Source organism: Candoia aspera, chromosome 3 (genome assembly GCF_035149785.1).
Source record: "Candoia aspera isolate rCanAsp1 chromosome 3, rCanAsp1.hap2, whole genome shotgun sequence".
In the NCBI taxonomy this organism is placed as follows: domain Eukaryota; kingdom Metazoa; phylum Chordata; class Lepidosauria; order Squamata; family Boidae; genus Candoia; species Candoia aspera.
In genome coordinates, this window is record NC_086155.1 from 63,710,994 (window position 1) to 63,728,558 (window position 17,565).

General features: G+C 42.7%; 1 protein-coding gene across 1 annotated transcript in view; it reads right to left on the reverse strand.

Annotated features, from left to right (window-relative positions):
- SLC26A8 (solute carrier family 26 member 8) overlaps positions 1–17,114 on the reverse strand; it is a 46,702-nt gene extending 29,588 nt beyond the window's left edge. Inside the window, exons 1-3 of the mRNA XM_063299847.1 lie at positions 16,864–17,114; positions 8,386–8,592; positions 5,101–5,240 (exon numbers count right to left, since the gene is read on the reverse strand). Coding sequence (XP_063155917.1) covers positions 5,101–5,240; positions 8,386–8,592; positions 16,864–17,114 — 598 coding nt within the window. The remainder of the gene's footprint in view (positions 1–5,100; positions 5,241–8,385; positions 8,593–16,863) is intronic.
- Positions 17,115–17,565: the final 451 nt, after the last annotated feature.

Below are 17,565 nucleotides of genomic sequence, written 5' to 3' on the forward strand. Positions count from 1 at the left end.
CGGGTTCTTGGCGCGTCGGGTGTCCCCCACCCCTTTGGTTTTGAGGAGGTCTGTTAGGGGGAGGGCTATCTCTGCGAACCCCCGGGAGAATGACCTGTAAAAATTTGCGAAGCCGAGGAAGCTCTGGAGTTGGCGTCTGTTGCGGGGGCGTTCCCAGTTCAGCACCGCCTCGACTTTTGCGGGGTCCATTTCTATGCCGTCTCCGGAGATTCGGTACCCCAGGTAGTCTAGGCGCGCTTTATGGAATTCGCACTTTGTGGGTTTGGCATAGAGCTGCGCCCTTCTGAGTTTGTCGAGGACTTGCCTGACTAGGGTCACATGTTCCTTGTGCGTTTTAGTGTAGATAAGGACGTCGTCTATGTAGACAAGGACCCCTTTGAACAGGTGTTCATGCAGGACCTCATTGATGAGCTGCATAAACACCCCGGGGGCCCCCGCGAGTCCGAACGGCAGCACTTTGTACTGGAAGGCGCCTAGGGGGCAGTTGAACGCAGTCTTCCATTCGTCCCCCTCCCTGATTCGGATGCGGTAGTACGCCTCGCGAAGGTCCAGTTTGGAGAAGACTTTGCCCGTGGACAGGTGGGCGAGCATGTCTTTCACCAGGGGTAAGGGGTATTTGTTGGACAGGGAAGCTGCGTTTAGGCCCCGGTAGTCGGTGCAGAGCCGTAGGGTGCCGTCTTTCTTCTCCCGGAATAAGACGGGGGCTCCGACCGGTGAGCATGCTGGCTCTATGAATCCCCTCTCTAGGTTTTTATCGATGAACTCCCGGAGGGTTGCCATCTCCTTCGGGGTCATCGAGTAGATCTTCGGTCTAGGTAAGGGGACGTCGGGCAGCAGGTCGATCCGACAGTCCGTCTTGCGGTGGGGGGGTAGTTGGTCAGCTTCTGCCTCTCCGAAGACCTCGGAGAAGTCGGCGTATTGTTCCGGTAGGTCTGCTGTGGTAGCTGCGTTGTCCTGTGTAGTCGCCTCTGCTCGTCCCACAGTGGGGTTGGTTCTGCCCGCCGGAACTGGTGCCCGATACTCGCCGTCGCCAAATGTGAAGGTGCGGGTCCCCCAGTCGATGCGCGGGTTGTTTGTCGCGAGCCATGGCATTCCCAGGACTGCAATGGGTCGTCCGATGTGGGTGACGACGAACGATGTGCGTTCGGTGTGAGTGCCCATTTGCAGGGTGACCGGCTCAGTTTGCATCGTGGCTGGTTTCCCTCCCGCTGTTGAGCCGTCCAGCTGGTGGAATGCCAACGGCGTGGGGAGGGGGAAGCAGCGGAGGTCGAGTTTGGCGACTAAGTTGGGGTGGATGAGGTTTTTTGAGCACCCCGAGTCCACTAGTGCCGCGGCCGTGGTGGCTCCGTTGCCGGCAGAGAGTTTGATTGCCGCCATTATCATGGAGCTTTCGCCGTTCCGTCGAGGTGGTCCGCGCTGCTGTCCCACCGCCTGCCTCGCAACGCGTTTCAGGGCAGGCGGGGAGCGTTTCCCGCCGGCTGGTCTGGGTCTACGTCGTCCTCTTCCCCCCAGTGGGCGTCCCAGCCTTCCTCTGGTGTCGCTGTGGCTCCGGTCATTCGGCGGTGAGGGGGCGGTGGCGGGTTAGGTGGTTTGGGGCTAGTTTTCGAGGTGGGTTTAGGTACACTGGTCGGCGGTCGGTTGGCGAAGCAATCTGCTGTCTTGTGCCCTAGTTTTCCACACCTCCCGCAGGGCTCACAAATAAATTTCTTCCTTGGGTATGTGGGGCCGGCCGTCCCCACGTGTGGTGCGGGTACCTTTTTGCAGGTGTTGTTCGTGTCTTCCGTAGTTGTCATGAGGAAGGTGCGGTGCGCGTGTTCTGCTTTCCCCGCGAGGTGGATCCACCCGTGTAGAGTTTCTGGGTCGTCGCGGTAGAGGGCCCATTGAAGTACGTCGCGGTTGAGCCCCCTTTTGAATATTTCCAGCAGGGTGGTCTCGGACCAGTCGTTGACCTTCCCCGTGAGGGCTTTGAACTCGAGGGCGTAGTCTGGGACAGTGCGTGCGCCCTGTTTAAGTCTTTGGAGTGCGCTTTTCGCCCTCACTTTGGCTAGTGGGTCCTCGAAGTAGCTTTTCATCTCGTTGATGAAGGCGGGGAAGTTGGCGAGGGCGGGGGAGCTGGACTCGTACAGTTGGACGTACCAGTCCGCCGCCCGGTCCTGTAGTTTGATCGCCACGGCAGCGATCTTGTCCGCTTCGGAGTCATAGGAGTGTCCGTGCCTCCCCATGAACTCCCTGGCGTTCGTGATAAAGAACGACAGTTTCGCGGGGTTCCCATCAAAGAAGATGGGGAAGTCCTCTGGGGCCCGGGCGTTTTGTGCCCCCCTTCCTCTCGCTTCCCGGCCTGTGGTGTCGTCCGCCTGGGCCGTTTGTTGACCTTCATTTGGCCCGTGGGGGTTCGGCGCTTCGCTCGGGGTGTGGACCTGTGCGGGGACGTCGTTGGGCGGCGCGGGGGGCATCAGCGACTGAAGCATGGTCCAGAGTTCCTTCAGTTGGGTCTCCATGGCCGCGAGTCTAGCTTGTGCGTCCTCGTCCGCGATCCGCGCCGCCGCTGGGGCCGGTTCCGTCGGTGTGTCGGCGGGGGTGGGTTGCCGGTGGGGTTCAGTCTCTCTCGGCCGTTGGTCCGCTTCCTCCGCCGTCTGCTGGGTTGCTTCTTCGTCCTCCCCCGTGCTTACCGCCGTTGGGCTGCCGCTCCACGCCCGTTGCTGGGGTGCGATGTGGGGCGCGGGGTTCTCCGCTGGTCTCGGGAAGTATGTTGCTCCCTCCCATGGCCGGGTTGCCTCCGTTGCCATCTCCCCTTGGGGTTGGAGCTGAGGCTCGGGTTGGGTCGGGTGGGCGTCCATGGCTCCGGGAGTCCGCGGTGCCTCTGGCCTCGATCGGTCCTCCTCTGCTTCTTGCCGTGCGGCTCGCCCCCCTTGTCTGCGTCGCGCCGGCCTCATCTTCCTGGTCTTCTCGCCGTCTACTCCTCCCGCGGCTCGTTATCGTCCGGTGGGGCTCGGCGAGGCTGAGTTTATGACTCTCAGCTTTATGTCATGCGCTGCCTGCCTCTGAATAAGGCTCAGACACTGGTTCGATGGATCAGGCTCTGATTTATTCACAGCGCAGTTACAGCGTCGGAAGAAAAAAGCTGAGAGTGACAGGAGCGCGCCGGTGCGGGGTTTAAATACCCCGCGCCGGTCAGCGCCCCCTCACTCGTGGTTACGTCACCCCCCTTTGTCCAACACGCTGTCCTGCCGGTAGGTGAGGGGTTGCGAGGCCCCGCTGGCGTTCTGGGATCGCCCATCATCGGTTTCCCTATTCCTCCGGTGATTGCTGTCAGCTGGGCGATCTCTGTTGCGTTAGCGCTAACAGCTTGGGTGTGCCTCGCGATCCGCTTAGCCATTGTCTCTTGTCCTTCAGTCTTTGTAAGTTGATGGCTACTTATCTTGAGCCCCTTCCCCTGTTTCCTTGTTATTGTCATGTGTGCCATTGCGCTGATGTCTTCAGCTCAACGGCACTCATGACAATAAGCTTCTTTGAAAATGACATGAAATTCTCTAAAATAATAATAATAATAAACTTAGAGCATTTTCAGAAAAACAATTAACATATCAGTCCTAAATTGCAAAGACTTTCAACCATGACTGCCTTAGGCTGCTTGGCCTTAAATCTGGGAAAAACAAAGAGAACATCCACCACTGGTATGATGTATCTAAGTAGAAAGCCTGCTTTCTTCCCTTCCAAATCTCTCTGGATGTTGCCTACCTCTTTCCTTCCAACTATCTTGTTAGTCACACATAAAGGGGAGTGTAAGCAGCCCAGCTATTGTCTCTTCTTGTGTTCTTCCAGCAGTGGAGAGGGGGAAAAAACTGTGGCAGTTGAGTGATGAATACCAGAGGTGGGAAATTTGGAGGGTGGATTGGAATGAGCTTTTTAATCAACCTTTCCTTGATTATTTGCAAGCCTGGAATAGCTCAGAATGATTGACTAGCTGAAGGGGCATTTTGGACACAGATGAGATTTAGATTCAGATCTTCACTTAATCATGAAATCCATTAGGTGGTCTTGGATACATCAATGTCTTGTGAGAATAAAATGGGCAACTCTTGAGAGTTGACTGGAAAAAGGGTAGAATGTAAACATATTAGACATAATAAACATTTATGTTACTACTACTACTACTGCTGGATATGCGTCAAGACTAGAATGATCTCAGTTGCTGCAAACACATAAAACAAATATTTCCAATGAAATAGCCATGGCATTTTAGCAGCAAAAAAAACCTTGGACTCTTATGCTGCCATTTCATTACCCAGTTTTCATGGATCAGAGTCCACTTTGTCAGATGTATGAAGTGTGGCCCTGAAATAACATTTTATATGTACACAATTGTCGGAGACAGGAAGGGCAGGGGAATGGAGGTTTTGTGCCCACTGCAGTCTCAAGTTAATTGCAAGGCAGCAATTTTTATTTCTATTGGAACTAGAACTAAGAACCACTAATCTTTCTGGTGAGCTTGCCAGCAGCATTGATGACTGTGAGATGAAAAGTACAATTAGTGGGTCCCATGCTACATTCTTTCTCTTGCTGTATCTGGAATACAGCACACAAAAAAAGATAACTTTTTCTGTGGCAGTAGATTATAGTGCATCATAGGCTACATTCAGATGTTCTTTAATAATGTATGAGCAAATGTTGTAGCATGTAAAGGGAATTAATTTTTTCCAGACAATCTATAAAGTATCTTAATTTTCAGAATCAGAAATTGGTTTTTTTTATATTGCTATTTCATTTTAACATACTTTGGAATCCATTGAATTAATACTTGTTTCATTACTTGAAATAAGAAAAGAGCGTTCTTATAGATTAATACAAATTTAGTCACCAGGAGCTGAGCTTAGCTTGAGGGTGCCTTTCTTTTTACAAATCCCTTTGGTTTTTTCTTTTTAAACTACCTTAGGCTGTTTTTGTTATCTGAGACCAATCCAAATATACTTCTACTTATTATAGAGCAGTAAAGAGGGCTCCAGTCTACTGTAGGATATACTGCCATGTATGGCAAAGAATGGAGAATTATCCACCTTGAAAGCTTTTAAACAGGAGAAGATAAGAAATGGACTTATTTACCTTGAAACATCTGCACCATCCCTACATTTATGCCAGCGTGTATGTCTCCCAGAATCCATTCTGTAACACGGTAAGTACAAAGCCAGTTTAAAACAGGAAACATCTTGACTATGAATTTCCTGAACCGTGCATATGAGAACCTGAAATAAATTTGATTGTTCAGCAAGACAATCTTTTACCTTGAGGAAAAAAAAGGCTTAGCTGTTTTTATGATACATAGTGAGGCAATCTATAAACCAATAAGATACTCTGGCAGTTGTCAGCACTGAATGTTAAATGATAGCAAAATTAAGAGATTTATAATTCAGATTGTAATCCTATCTACACTTTCCTCAAAGCAAGACTTGTTAAATATAGTGGAAACTAATTTCTGAGCAAACACATATGGGATTGTGCCAAATGAGAATAATTTTAAAATGACATATCTGTATTCCATTCTAGTTATTTATTAATATTTTGTTGTGTCTTATTATTTTGATAGTGCTTTCCTGCTAAAAGCCATCACAAAAAAATTACAATCTTTGTAATTCGTGAACTGGAAGCTATACTACATTAATTCAAATTAAGATTAATTCTTCAAAGACTTCTGAACATGTATCTTCTAAGTCATGCCCCTTTCTAAATATAATAAATCCTAACAAATCTGATTCATTTATAATTTTTATGTTCATGGCTGGCTGGGGAATTCTGGGAGTTGAAGTCCACACATCCTCAAGTTGCCAAGGTTGAGACCACTGCTCTATGGACTATGGTAGAAAAAAAGTGCTTGTAAAACCAACAGGGACACACTGCCCTTCTCCAGGTCTCAACACAGATCAGGTGACTCAAACTTGTGGCCCACAAGTTGCAAGCAGCCATCCAAAGTATTTTATATGGCCTGCAACAATACTTGGAAGAAAGAGAAAGCCCTGTAATGGAAATATCTCTCAGCTGGAGGGGTGTAATCCAAAAGATGTTTGCACAGACATCCCTGCCTATTTCAGTTGGTATAACAAGAGAAGCAAGACCAGATTAGACTGATGGGCTGATAGAATCAAGGAGGGGAGGAGAAAGGCTTGCCCATGATCAAGATGCTTTCTATTGAAGCTTCTCACTCACCATTTACACTGCAAGAAAGCAACCGCTGGAATTAGAGTAGCAGCTTGCCAGTCTTGGCCAGGTACTGTGAATCCTCTCCAGGGCCATAGCTGAGTACAAGTGACTGGTGGTTATGTACATTCACCAAGTTCAGTGCAGACACTGAGGCCAATTACTCAAGCTGAGAAGAAAGTGCAGCCCAAGGGACAGCTATACTCCTAGCCCTGCCTGAGGTGCCACTGCAGCCAGGGCAAGACTGGAGCCTGCATTTCCTCATGTACTTCCTCCCTCTGCCATTGCTGCAGCTTCTCCTTGCTACTAGTGGTAGCTCTCCAGGGACTACTCTAGGGACTAGAGACTTTTATATCTGTGTACGGAAAGACTTCAGTGCTGTGGCCTACGAGTGAATGAACTTGTCCTAATGTGGCATTTGTGATGATTGAGTTCTGGAGCTCCTTCAAGGCAATTAAACACTTTATGTCCCCCGAGCTTGGTGGGGTTTAGATAATCCATATTGATCAGAACACTTGGAGCTGGGAAGCCACATGTTCCCAAGCATCATACCCAGGTACATCTTGGAAGCAGGCCAGCAAGTGTCCAATATAGAATCACTTTAAGGATTAACAACAGATTTCTCAGTAAGCAATGTGGTCAGCAGCTGCTAATTCTGCCTTACCCAATGCTGCCAATGAAGGGGCAGGACTCTCTGACAGGTGATATGCCATGGAATATGTCATCAGTGGTGCCCTGCTGTGGAGAAAACTCTATCACTATCTAGCCCATCTTAAACTGGAACTGGTTTTTCCACAAATTTTCCACTGTTGTCTCTCTTCTCTTCATTACTGCATTTTTATTACTTCTGATTTCTTGGACCACTGGGGCTAATTTAGCTCCACATAAAAGAGAAGAAACTGTTTAAAATGCATTTGAAACAGTTTTAAAAGAGCTTACCTTTTTGTCAAGGGTATCTATCTACCTACCTACCTAAAATTACTCCAGAATAAACTTGGAGGGATATACATGTATACACTGGTAATCTTAAAGATACAAAAATTTAAATATCTTATTCAATTATTTCTACCCAAAATGTCATTTATATAGATGGAGGTAATTTATAACATTTTAATTAACGAATCCATTCATCCATTAATTAAATGTTATAAATAAGTTAATAATTTTGATTTATTAATACATTAAACAACTGTAATAATATGCCAAATTATTCATTAATAATTTATTTGCTCAATTTATTCCTGCCTCATTTCAAGAGAATGCTAGGAGGTGTATAGATATTAAAACATTATAAAACAACAACAATAATAATGTTTTATAATATATTAATACAATATAATAGTGTAATACAGGTGCCAATGACTCTATAACTAAATTCCAAAGGCTTTCCGGAAAAGCCAAGTTTTTACCAGCTTCTGACAGGCTATTGGGAGTGGGGTAGCTTAATCCAAAGGATTAAATAAGATAAATAATGGAGATCAATTTGAATAAAACAATAATCACACTGCCCCCGGAGGTGAGACTGGCCCCATCACTCCTGGCCTTCCAGAGGAGCCTGAAGACTTGGCTTTGCTGCCTTGCTTGGGGCGGAGAGGGGAATAGATGTTTGTGGGGATGGCTGGTATCTTAGACCACTCCTCCCACATACGGGCTGTATCGGATTCTTCTGCCACTTGGACTTTATTCTTATTCTTATTTTTACTCTTATTTTTATATTTATTTGTTAAGACTAATGCTATATTTATATATCATATTTATACTGTATGTTCATTGTCTTAATCGATTGTTTTATTGTGAACTGCCAGAGTGCCACGATGGGAGGAGATGGACCGGGACAAATAAAATAAATAAATAAATAAATGAAATTAACTAAAGAATTATTCAAGATTCTTTGCTGTATATATTAATTTTTCAGCCAATATTGTTTCCCATACTTTTAAATATCACTGAGCCAAGAAAAATGTGCTTTACTTTTTCAGTGTTTTTTTATAGTAAATCTGGAAGCTAATGGCAGAAATTGAAAACTTACTTCTGGTTTGTATAAAGGAACTTCCTTTATGCACAGATAAAGTTTGTAAATGGTGATAGCAATTTCTAATATGATACAGAAAATGGGGGTTTATAGTGTGATCTATAAACATAAGCAAGCAATTGAGCGTTATCTTGAGAGGAACCATCATCCTGACTAATCCTTACCTGCACTGGATCCTTCGTCCAGGTTGAGGGGTTTCGGGTTCCTTGTTGAATTGGGAATACATATTTTGGTCATGCTCTTGTTCAAATTCTTCTTCGTTGTACACCTTTCTATTGATGTTATATGTCACTCTTAGTGGCACTCTCTCATTGACAATAATCATATCTGGCTCCATTTCATGATACTGTTCCTGACAGTTTAAAATAAACCTATTAAATGAGAGGAACGTTTTATTTTGTGTCTCTTTTATGCTAGTGTTTCCTGGCCCACAATACCTCTGAAACCCAAAGACTCATGCTCAGACAGAATGAGGCTGGTTCCTACCAATTAGCCTCATTGTAACCTAAGAAACATCTGTTACCAGAATTAGAAAAGCATTAAGGAAAGAAATCATTTGTGAAGTCATAAATACAATTTAAAACAAAAAAGTGGAGTGTCACCACTGGAGCTCTCCCACACCTCATGCTTTTTCTTAAAAGAACATTTATTTAATGCAATGTTATTTTTTATATTTTTTGCTTTTAATCCACAGGATACTCAGAAATGGGTCCCCTTTGACCCAAAGCATTCAGACTATGTGAGAAAGCAAATAAGAAAAAAGCAAAAACATTTCCCCGCTTTTGCTCAGGAGTGAAAACCATTCTTAATTACATGAAAGCAATTAATGTGGAAGTTTTAAAAATGTCAATAACTTGAGAGGGAGAGGCAGACCTGGGGAAAAACCCCTATTAGAACTATGCAACGCAAGGGGAGTTTTAAGCATGGCTAAAAATGTCTCCCTCTAGCTTGGTGTTTCTCAGCCTCAGCAACTTTAAGATGTATGAACTTCAACTCCCAGAATTTCCCAGCCAGCCATACTGGCTGGGGAATTCTGGGAGTTGAAATCCACACATTTTAAAGTTGTTGAGGTTGAGAAATACTGCTCTAGCTACTAGGTGATATTGCACAAATTGGGTTAATTGACTTTGGGCCTTTCTTCACTTCAAACTATCATGGCACAAACACTGGCAACATTTGCCATATCCTCATGACCTTTATCTCCTCCCCAGGTTATAAGAGAGCCACTTGTTAAAAGGTTAGATTTGAATTTCTTACTCAACATAGGAAAACAAAGTTGAGGGGTCCAGAGGCAGCCAGAGCTGAGCAATCAAAGCCTCACCCCTTTCTTGACATGCGTCATGTTGGGCATAAAAAGGGGCAGGGCTTGAATCACGCTACTGCAGCCACCATCTTGATTATTTTTCCCCCACCCCACAGAGACCCCTGAGGCAAAGTGAAGCTGCTGCCTCTGTTGGCTGATGTAGGCTAAATCGTGAAAAGGTAGCAAAATTGTAAGTTACTTGAACTTACTGAATTTTTATTATCAGAACAAGGTTTTTGATTTTCTGCCATCGGTGCCAAGATATTTTCCTATTTACTTTTTTTTCCAGACTTTTTTATATCTCCTGCATAAGAAATACAAAACCATTGTGAAAATGCTGAACATATTTGAGAAAAGTAATTTTTGTAATGTTGGCTTGTTTGTAAGATATATATCCTTCAGGAACTCAAGGGAATGTGCATAGCACCCCTTCTCCCTGTTTTTCCAGCGATAACAACCCTGCTGAGAGAAAGCCGCTGGCCAAAGTTACTTTGTAAGCTTCCCTGGCTGAGGATGGACTTGAACATGGATCTTCCCAGTGCCAGTCCAACCCAAGAATTACTATACGACCCCACACTGTCTCTTATTGTGTGGCTTTTTCTATTTTCTCCTCCTCCAAGAAAAGTAATCTTAATTCCCCCAGCGGTGCATGGGATACAGCCCTGTGGGTCTGCTCCTTTAACAATGATTATAAATTTAATTTGGCCTAGAAGAGAATTTTAGTGGATATATTGTTGACCTAGGGCTTTTCAGGGCTTTGGCTGTTCATGGGCTTCAGTCAAGCTAAGATGCTGCTTAAACAGTGAGTACAGGGTACGGAATGACAACAGAACCAACCCTAGTTTCTAACAATGTTACCCCCTAGAGGCAGAATCTGAGTCTGCAGCCAGCTAAATATCTTACTGGTCTGAACTGCCCAATGATTGCTCATCATACTCACGCTGCTGAAAGGCAGATTTACTAGGACTCCTAAGAGGTCTTGCTATATTGTGAATTCTATATGGATTCTATATGGATATACTGAATAAAATATTGCAGAGATAGTATATCTGTACATTTGCTCCTTATCTGGCAATGGGTGTCCCCTGCATAAAGAGGCAGTTAGAAAGAAGTTCAGAGGAATCAAAACAGCCCTGCCTTAATGTACATACTGATAAACAGGGTGCTAAAATACACATATCCAGTTTCCAAGATTCTGTAACTTAACCCCTTTTCCTTTCAATAAATCTGATTAATGAAACTCTGTAAGAGTCTAGGTTTCTTGGTTGTGAATGACTGTTTGGGGCTTGACATTTTCTTTCAGACAGGTAGTTTGCTACTACCTATAAGATAACTAATTTTGTGAAGTGACATGTACAGTGCAGTAACAGGTAACAAGGAGACACCATCAAAATGGGAATCTAGCCCCCACTCCAGTTTTAGCTGATAATCTCATACTGCATTTCTCTTACTTGCCTATTTTACTAAGCATGTATTGTATTATTTACTAGGAATTTCAATACTGTTGTTCTGCCTGGACTTTCTAGTTCCTGCAGAGTTTTTTTCTTAATTGCTAGCCTTTGGCTATAGTAACAAATTACTGTAATTCATTCATTTATATGACACAGTGTAATTCATATACTTCCACTTCAAAGTATTTATCTTTAAAAATTGTACCTGCAATTTTTTTCTCCCAGAATTCAGTTGTAAAAGAAAAAGAAAGCAAAATATGATGTAAAGAGCATATAAAAGTCAGACAAACTATATTTGAAAGCATGGTTGATCAATGAAATAGAAACACAGGGAAATAATTTTAAAAGTCCACAATTGCAATTTCAGGATGACCTTAGATTGATCAGCAGTTGATATTTGGGCTCTACTGATCTATTGGTAATTCATGATGAATATATTTTTAAAAGAACCATTTAAAAATAATGAAAATGTCATCCATTAATTTTCAGATATTCTTGTTTCTAGAAAATGTATTGAATGGCTCCTACTAACCATTCAGAATTTCCACCCAGTAAAAAAATTGTTTATGGCAATAGCGTCTGTGTAACTGAAAAAAGAAATCCACTGGATTTATGCAAGAACTAAGAAAAAATAAAGTAATAGGGCCAATCTAAACCATTTTGTTATTTGAAGTGAAGCACAAGATGCCTTTCACGAAAAATTCTACATATTGTCTATCAATTACTTCAGTAGTGGCAGATGACTGGCCCTGAGTATTTGCATTTAATCTTACTTTCTTTCCCCACTGTCAAGACATTTTATTTGCTCTTCTGGAAAATGAAAAATCTTTAACTCCTTGGATAATTTGTTACTACATAATGAAAACTGGTGGCTAGAAGACTGCTCATTAAATAAATACTTTAAGAAAGGTTCTATTGTGATTCCAGCCTGCATTCACAAGAACGACAGCCAGTTTCGTCCAACTGGGAATACATATCCCTGTCTCAGAATCAGCATTGGGGAAGGCATAACTTTTGTCACATAAAAGCAAAGGCAGATACCTCAGCCCCTCCCTCTCACAGAGAAAAGCTTTGTTCTTTTAAAATGAGAAGTAGAACCACAGAGAAATGGAGAAAGAAGTTGCTGGGCAGGCCTGAGCTGGCTTATACTCCATTCCCCCAAGTTTTGATAAATTGCTGGAATTAACCCCAGAGGTCAAGGGAAAAGAAGTAGGGAACTTTGCTTCAGGATTTAGGTTACATCTAAGTATGGTTAGGCAGAAGCTGCCTTATAGCTTAATTTCTTTTGTGTGTGTGTATGCTTAAATTTGGTATTCTTTATTTCTCTGTATATATTCTATACACTCTGTATATAGAGAGTAAGAAAGATGACCTTGAGAGAGATAGGCCAGATGTATTACCAGAGAGACAAGGGGAAAAACATGGCTTTAGTCCAAAACAAGAAGAAAGCATGCACAAAAGACTCAGGCAGACACTCCCTAATTCACATGAGTAGGGAGGGGGAGTAAAGCACAGTCAGATTATAGCCAATATTAATAAAAGTAATAGTAGCCTTTGTGTGGAGTAGATTTCTTGGTTTGATCTACATAGTGGGGGGCTGACACTGTATAAATTCAGTGAATGGGGATGCTTCCTTTCTTTCAAATCACTTAAGACCATAATTTGTCTCTGAGAAATTCTTTGAGCTCTGTAAAACTCAGAGCCTGGGATATTTGTATCAGATTTGTGCCATCTTCTGGTCTTATGGACTTTTTAGGCTAACCAAGTTGCCTAAATTTACGATTAAGCAGCTGACTACTCTTGCTGCTGCAACACTACATATTTACAAGTTTACTTTATATTTTTAAAAAAGTATAAAGCCATACATATATATGTATGTATGTATGTATGTATGTATGTATGTATGTATTCTCCTCTCTTTTCTTTTAAATAAAGTTTGGTTTTCTTTATCTCTTGTGAGATTGGTCTATCTCCCAATAGTGTGGGGGAGAAAGGGCTGATCCCTTTAGTCATACACTTTGACACTATAATGCCAGGAAATGGCACCATAGCAAATATTTCATTATTATCTTTTTACTTGCAAGGATGCAGAACTGGTCTCTCTCATATTCACTAGGGTGAGAGCACCAGTAAGTAGCCCTCTTGGAAGATAAATAATACCAGTCAACCCACTATCCTGGGGCAGGAGGTCAGGCCAAGGTGTGAAGACTCAGAAAGTTTCTGGGAGTGGAGCCTGCTGCTCAGGTCTGCTTGCTACAAGCTCTGTTTTAAATGATAAATACAATAAGCATTTAATTTATAGAGCCAATAATTAGAATAAGAACATGAAATAAAATAATCCACAAAAGTTTAAAAGAAAAGTGTAATTTTTAGTAACTACTTATGAGGTGTTTATCTGTTATCATTATTTTATAACAATTGCAATCCTGTCCTCCTTTCTTTTTATCAGTGATCAGCTCAGACTGTCTTACAAAATGAAAGCTTCTGATACAGAAGTTACTTTAAAAAAGCCATTAGTTAGGCTTTTTTTTCTGAAATGGACTTTGAAGGTATTTTTTAAAATGATAAATAAGTTTTCCTACAAATGAAAACTCCTATCCTAGGCAGAAACCCTTGCTCACTATGGAGTTGGCCCTGTTTCGTTGCCTGCTGTTTGTCATGAAGCTATCTCATTCCTCATTAATGGGAACAAGTAAGGACCTTCAGCAAAGTATGGAGATGTGTTTTGTGTTACATCTATGACTGATGCTATAGCAGCTCCAGTCCTAGGAATGAGAAAGAGTGATGGAAAAAGTGCCTGCATTGTTCCTTTTGTTAACAAGGGGTCTAATTTATAGCACTATTTGCTCAAGGAATTGCAAGTAAGAGAGACTTTTGCTAAATTGAGGCAGCTAAATCCTTGTTCTATGATGTAAATCCCCGTGCTTTGATGGAGCTGGAGATTTTTATTCTGTTTCTGTAAGAATTTGCTCCCTCTTTCTTTTTAATAGTAGCAATTACCTTTCTAAAATAATTTACCTTTTTTTTTTAGATTTGGTTATTAATCTGTTTATACATCCCACTTCTCCCTGCCCTTCCAACCCCCATTGTTCACTTACCATTTTTGATCCAACTTTGTTCTCTTTTTTTTCTTTACATGGTTGATGTTGCTGGTAACTTGGTAACAGTTAGAACTGTTTAGAACCTCTGGTTTTTTCAAAGTATTATCAATGCCTGTCATTCTCAGATGCACACAGATTAAACATTCTATTGTCTCATGAGAAATGACCAGCTTGTTTAGCTTTATGCAACCGTATCCTCCAGGGCCAGGATCATAAAGTGCAGTCAGTTATCTCTATGTTGAGAGTCTATTTGGTAAACATGATATGGAAAAATGGATCATATTTGTATTATCTTGTAGAATTGCTGTTATTTTTAAGTGTTACTGTCCTGAAGCACTGTGTTAACTGGGGGGTGAACTGGGATATACTTTTCTTATATGCCACCTGAGAGCTATAGAACAAATTACCTATGTATCAAACCCTTTAAAGCCAAGTATATCCCAAAACAAGATTCTCACAGTGGCATTTCCAGGGGCACAGAATCATGACTGAAGCTCCATTCCTTTTGTACATCCATCCACATACAGACAGTGTGGGGCATTGACTGGAAAGTTGTACCTGCCCTCTTGCAGATTTTGACCACATCTTCACCCCTGAGCTTCTCTAACCAAATTCATTAAAAGAGAAAAGGGATTAGATTCCATCAATCTCAACAATGGAACACTTTCAGTTCTAGAACCCAAATTATCTTCAAGTTTGCTAGGGCAAGCTTTCTTCATTCTCTTGATAATGACCCCTTAGTGAACAGAAAATCTAGGTATCTATTTTCCAGATAAAGTAAGAATGTGCAGATGTTCTGAACTTACAGTCTATTTTCCAAGCCACCCCCTCTTTCCAAGGCACCAAGAAGACCATAATAACAGGGCTGTCAGTGATGGTATCACTTAACTCATGACTTTATAGCTAGAGCTCCACAATGAATTTAACCTGTAATATTAGATGACCTTAGGACAGACAGATAATCTGGGGTGCTAGAAAAGAACAGCAATGACTAGATGTAGCGTTTTTACAATCTGGGACGAATAACGTAAAAACAATTCAAAATGTAGCTCTAAACTATGAAGGAAAATGTTTTTCTTTCAGCTGAACATTTTGCAAAGTGAGTTGACGTTTTCTCAGATTTTTCAATGAGATTTTCACTGATTGAGTTAACTGATCCTTTCTGGAAGCTTTCCCTCTGATTCTTAAACATTATGCACCAGACAGTGGGGAGTATTCATTGTTCTACCCGAGGAAGCAGAATTTGTAGGGTGGCCTCTATAGCAAAGAAAGAAGTTCCACAAAGAAACTGGAAGCTATATATATAAATGGAAAACTGAATGAAGCAAAGTTCCTCACCTAGACTCAACTTTAGTGTTGGACCATTTTTATGTGAGTACCAATTAGAACTAAAGCCACAGCCTAGAATAGCCTTATATGGGTAAGTTGCACTGTGGGGCATTTTTCTTCCATTTTCTGAAGCAAAGGAGAGAATGGGAAAAACAGCAGACTTTATCCAGCTCCTGAACTTGCAGAATACATTGGGTGCAAGGTCTGTGAGCTCTCCTACTCCTCTCCTGTCACTTTAGTTTAAAGGACACAGCAAAGGATTCAATAGTCGCATTAAGGTACCTTTTGGGATCAGATTTTGATACTGCGTGGGATTTTGCTTCCTTGGATACTGAACTTGTTTGGAGCTGAGCTTACTCCTTTTCAAGGACCATGATCTGCAGTTTAGGATATAAATTGATCCAGCTTTATTATTAGAGATCCATGTGGCTTCTCATAGCTCAGTGATGCATTGGTTCTTTCCTTGTCTAAATAGAGTTCAAATCCTGAAACCTCCAGGATACATTACAGTAAAATATTGTATGAGAGGCTGCCTTGGAAGACTCTTCTGGATCAGTAAATGAGGCTGAATATTTGGGACATATTTTTCAGTGCTTAAATGGATTCCTGTCCATTTCCTGATGTAAATAACAAGGCTGGGGCTACCCTTCAGAGCCTGGAAGTGAGATACAGCATATGAATAATCATCTATGCCTCCCCTTAGCCTACCTGTATTGTCTCTGAAGCTCTCATTATTGCTGAAGCCCATCAATCAAAGCACAGAGGATGTTGACAGAAAAGGCTCTCTTGTCAGTGGTGGCCCTAAGTCTGTGAACACTTTTTAGGGAGGATAACAGATAATTGACCTTCTGAAGACCTGTTTAGGCCTCACAAACAAAAGTGTTGATCATTAATTGTCATTAATTGTTAATTGAAATGTCAGGCTTATCTTCTAGATCACAAATCCAGTTTGAGTGTATGCACATGAAGGCTTTCTTAGAAGGACAAGCAGAAGGAGAACTATTAACTCAGGCAATCAACCAAGCAGCAAACAACAGCCCAATCAAAGAACTCCCAAGGAGAGAACGACACCCCCACCAACACAAGCAGGGCGAGCCACCGTATATCAACTGAGAGCAAGGCCCACTCCCTCTTTGCACTGAAGATGTTGCCTAGTCTGGCAATGAAACATCTGCAAGAAAACAACAAGGCTCAGAGAGCACCAAGGACTCCACAGTTCAACCCTGAGCTACAAATATTCGCTTCGATTGGTACCAGAAGAAGAAAGCCAGACATAGACCAAGTCTATTTTTCAGAAGACAGTCCAGTGGCAAGGAAACTTCACGACAGGAATTGATACTAGGCTCTCACAGCAGCATTGTTCAGATAGATCCAGCTTTTTCAAACTATTTCAGAAATAGCAACAGCCAGTAGCTCCTATTAAGCACAGTTGACCCTGGCTGTTTCTGGACTTCTCACAGATGAACTCTGCTGGCTCTCAGTGTGTCAAAATATTCCTTTCTACGATTCTGCCTTCTATAGTTCTCTTCTCTGGCACCAGAGTTTTTCTGGGCCGGGTAAAAGGGGCTCTTGATCAAGATCAGTCTCTCATGTCTTGGGTAGCATGGTAGAGTTGGTTCGTAGTTCCATCTTTTTGCTGGGCCATGACAGCACGGGTAATCCTCTTGCTCTTCTTCCTCATTTGAGGATGATGCCTGAGACCAGGTCATCCCAGAGCCTTTTTTTTCAAATCTCCCACTCCATTTAATAAGATTACAAAGCCCAAAAAACCTTGAATTGATTGATTGGTTTTACCCACTAATGCTTTTATCTCCTCTTCTTTCAAATACAATCTTGTGAAAAATAGGCTAACTTGATTTATAGAAGACCTGCTTTTAAAGGGGGGGGGGGTTGCATAGTTAAGACCCTCCACCTCCAAAGACCAGACTTTCTAATTAAAGATCCTCCAGATGTTGAGGCTACAGATCTAGGTAAGTTACTAGGCTGCTCTTATAGCCCTGGGTGTCCATACGGGAATTGGCAACCAGCAACATCTTTCTCAGACTGGATTTTTTAGGACGGAAAACAGAAAACGCGCTGTTGGACGTCACCCGGTTCTCTCTTAGCTTCGTCTGAAGTGGCGGCCGGCGGGCAAGATTGAGACGGAGGGGCGGGGCGCTG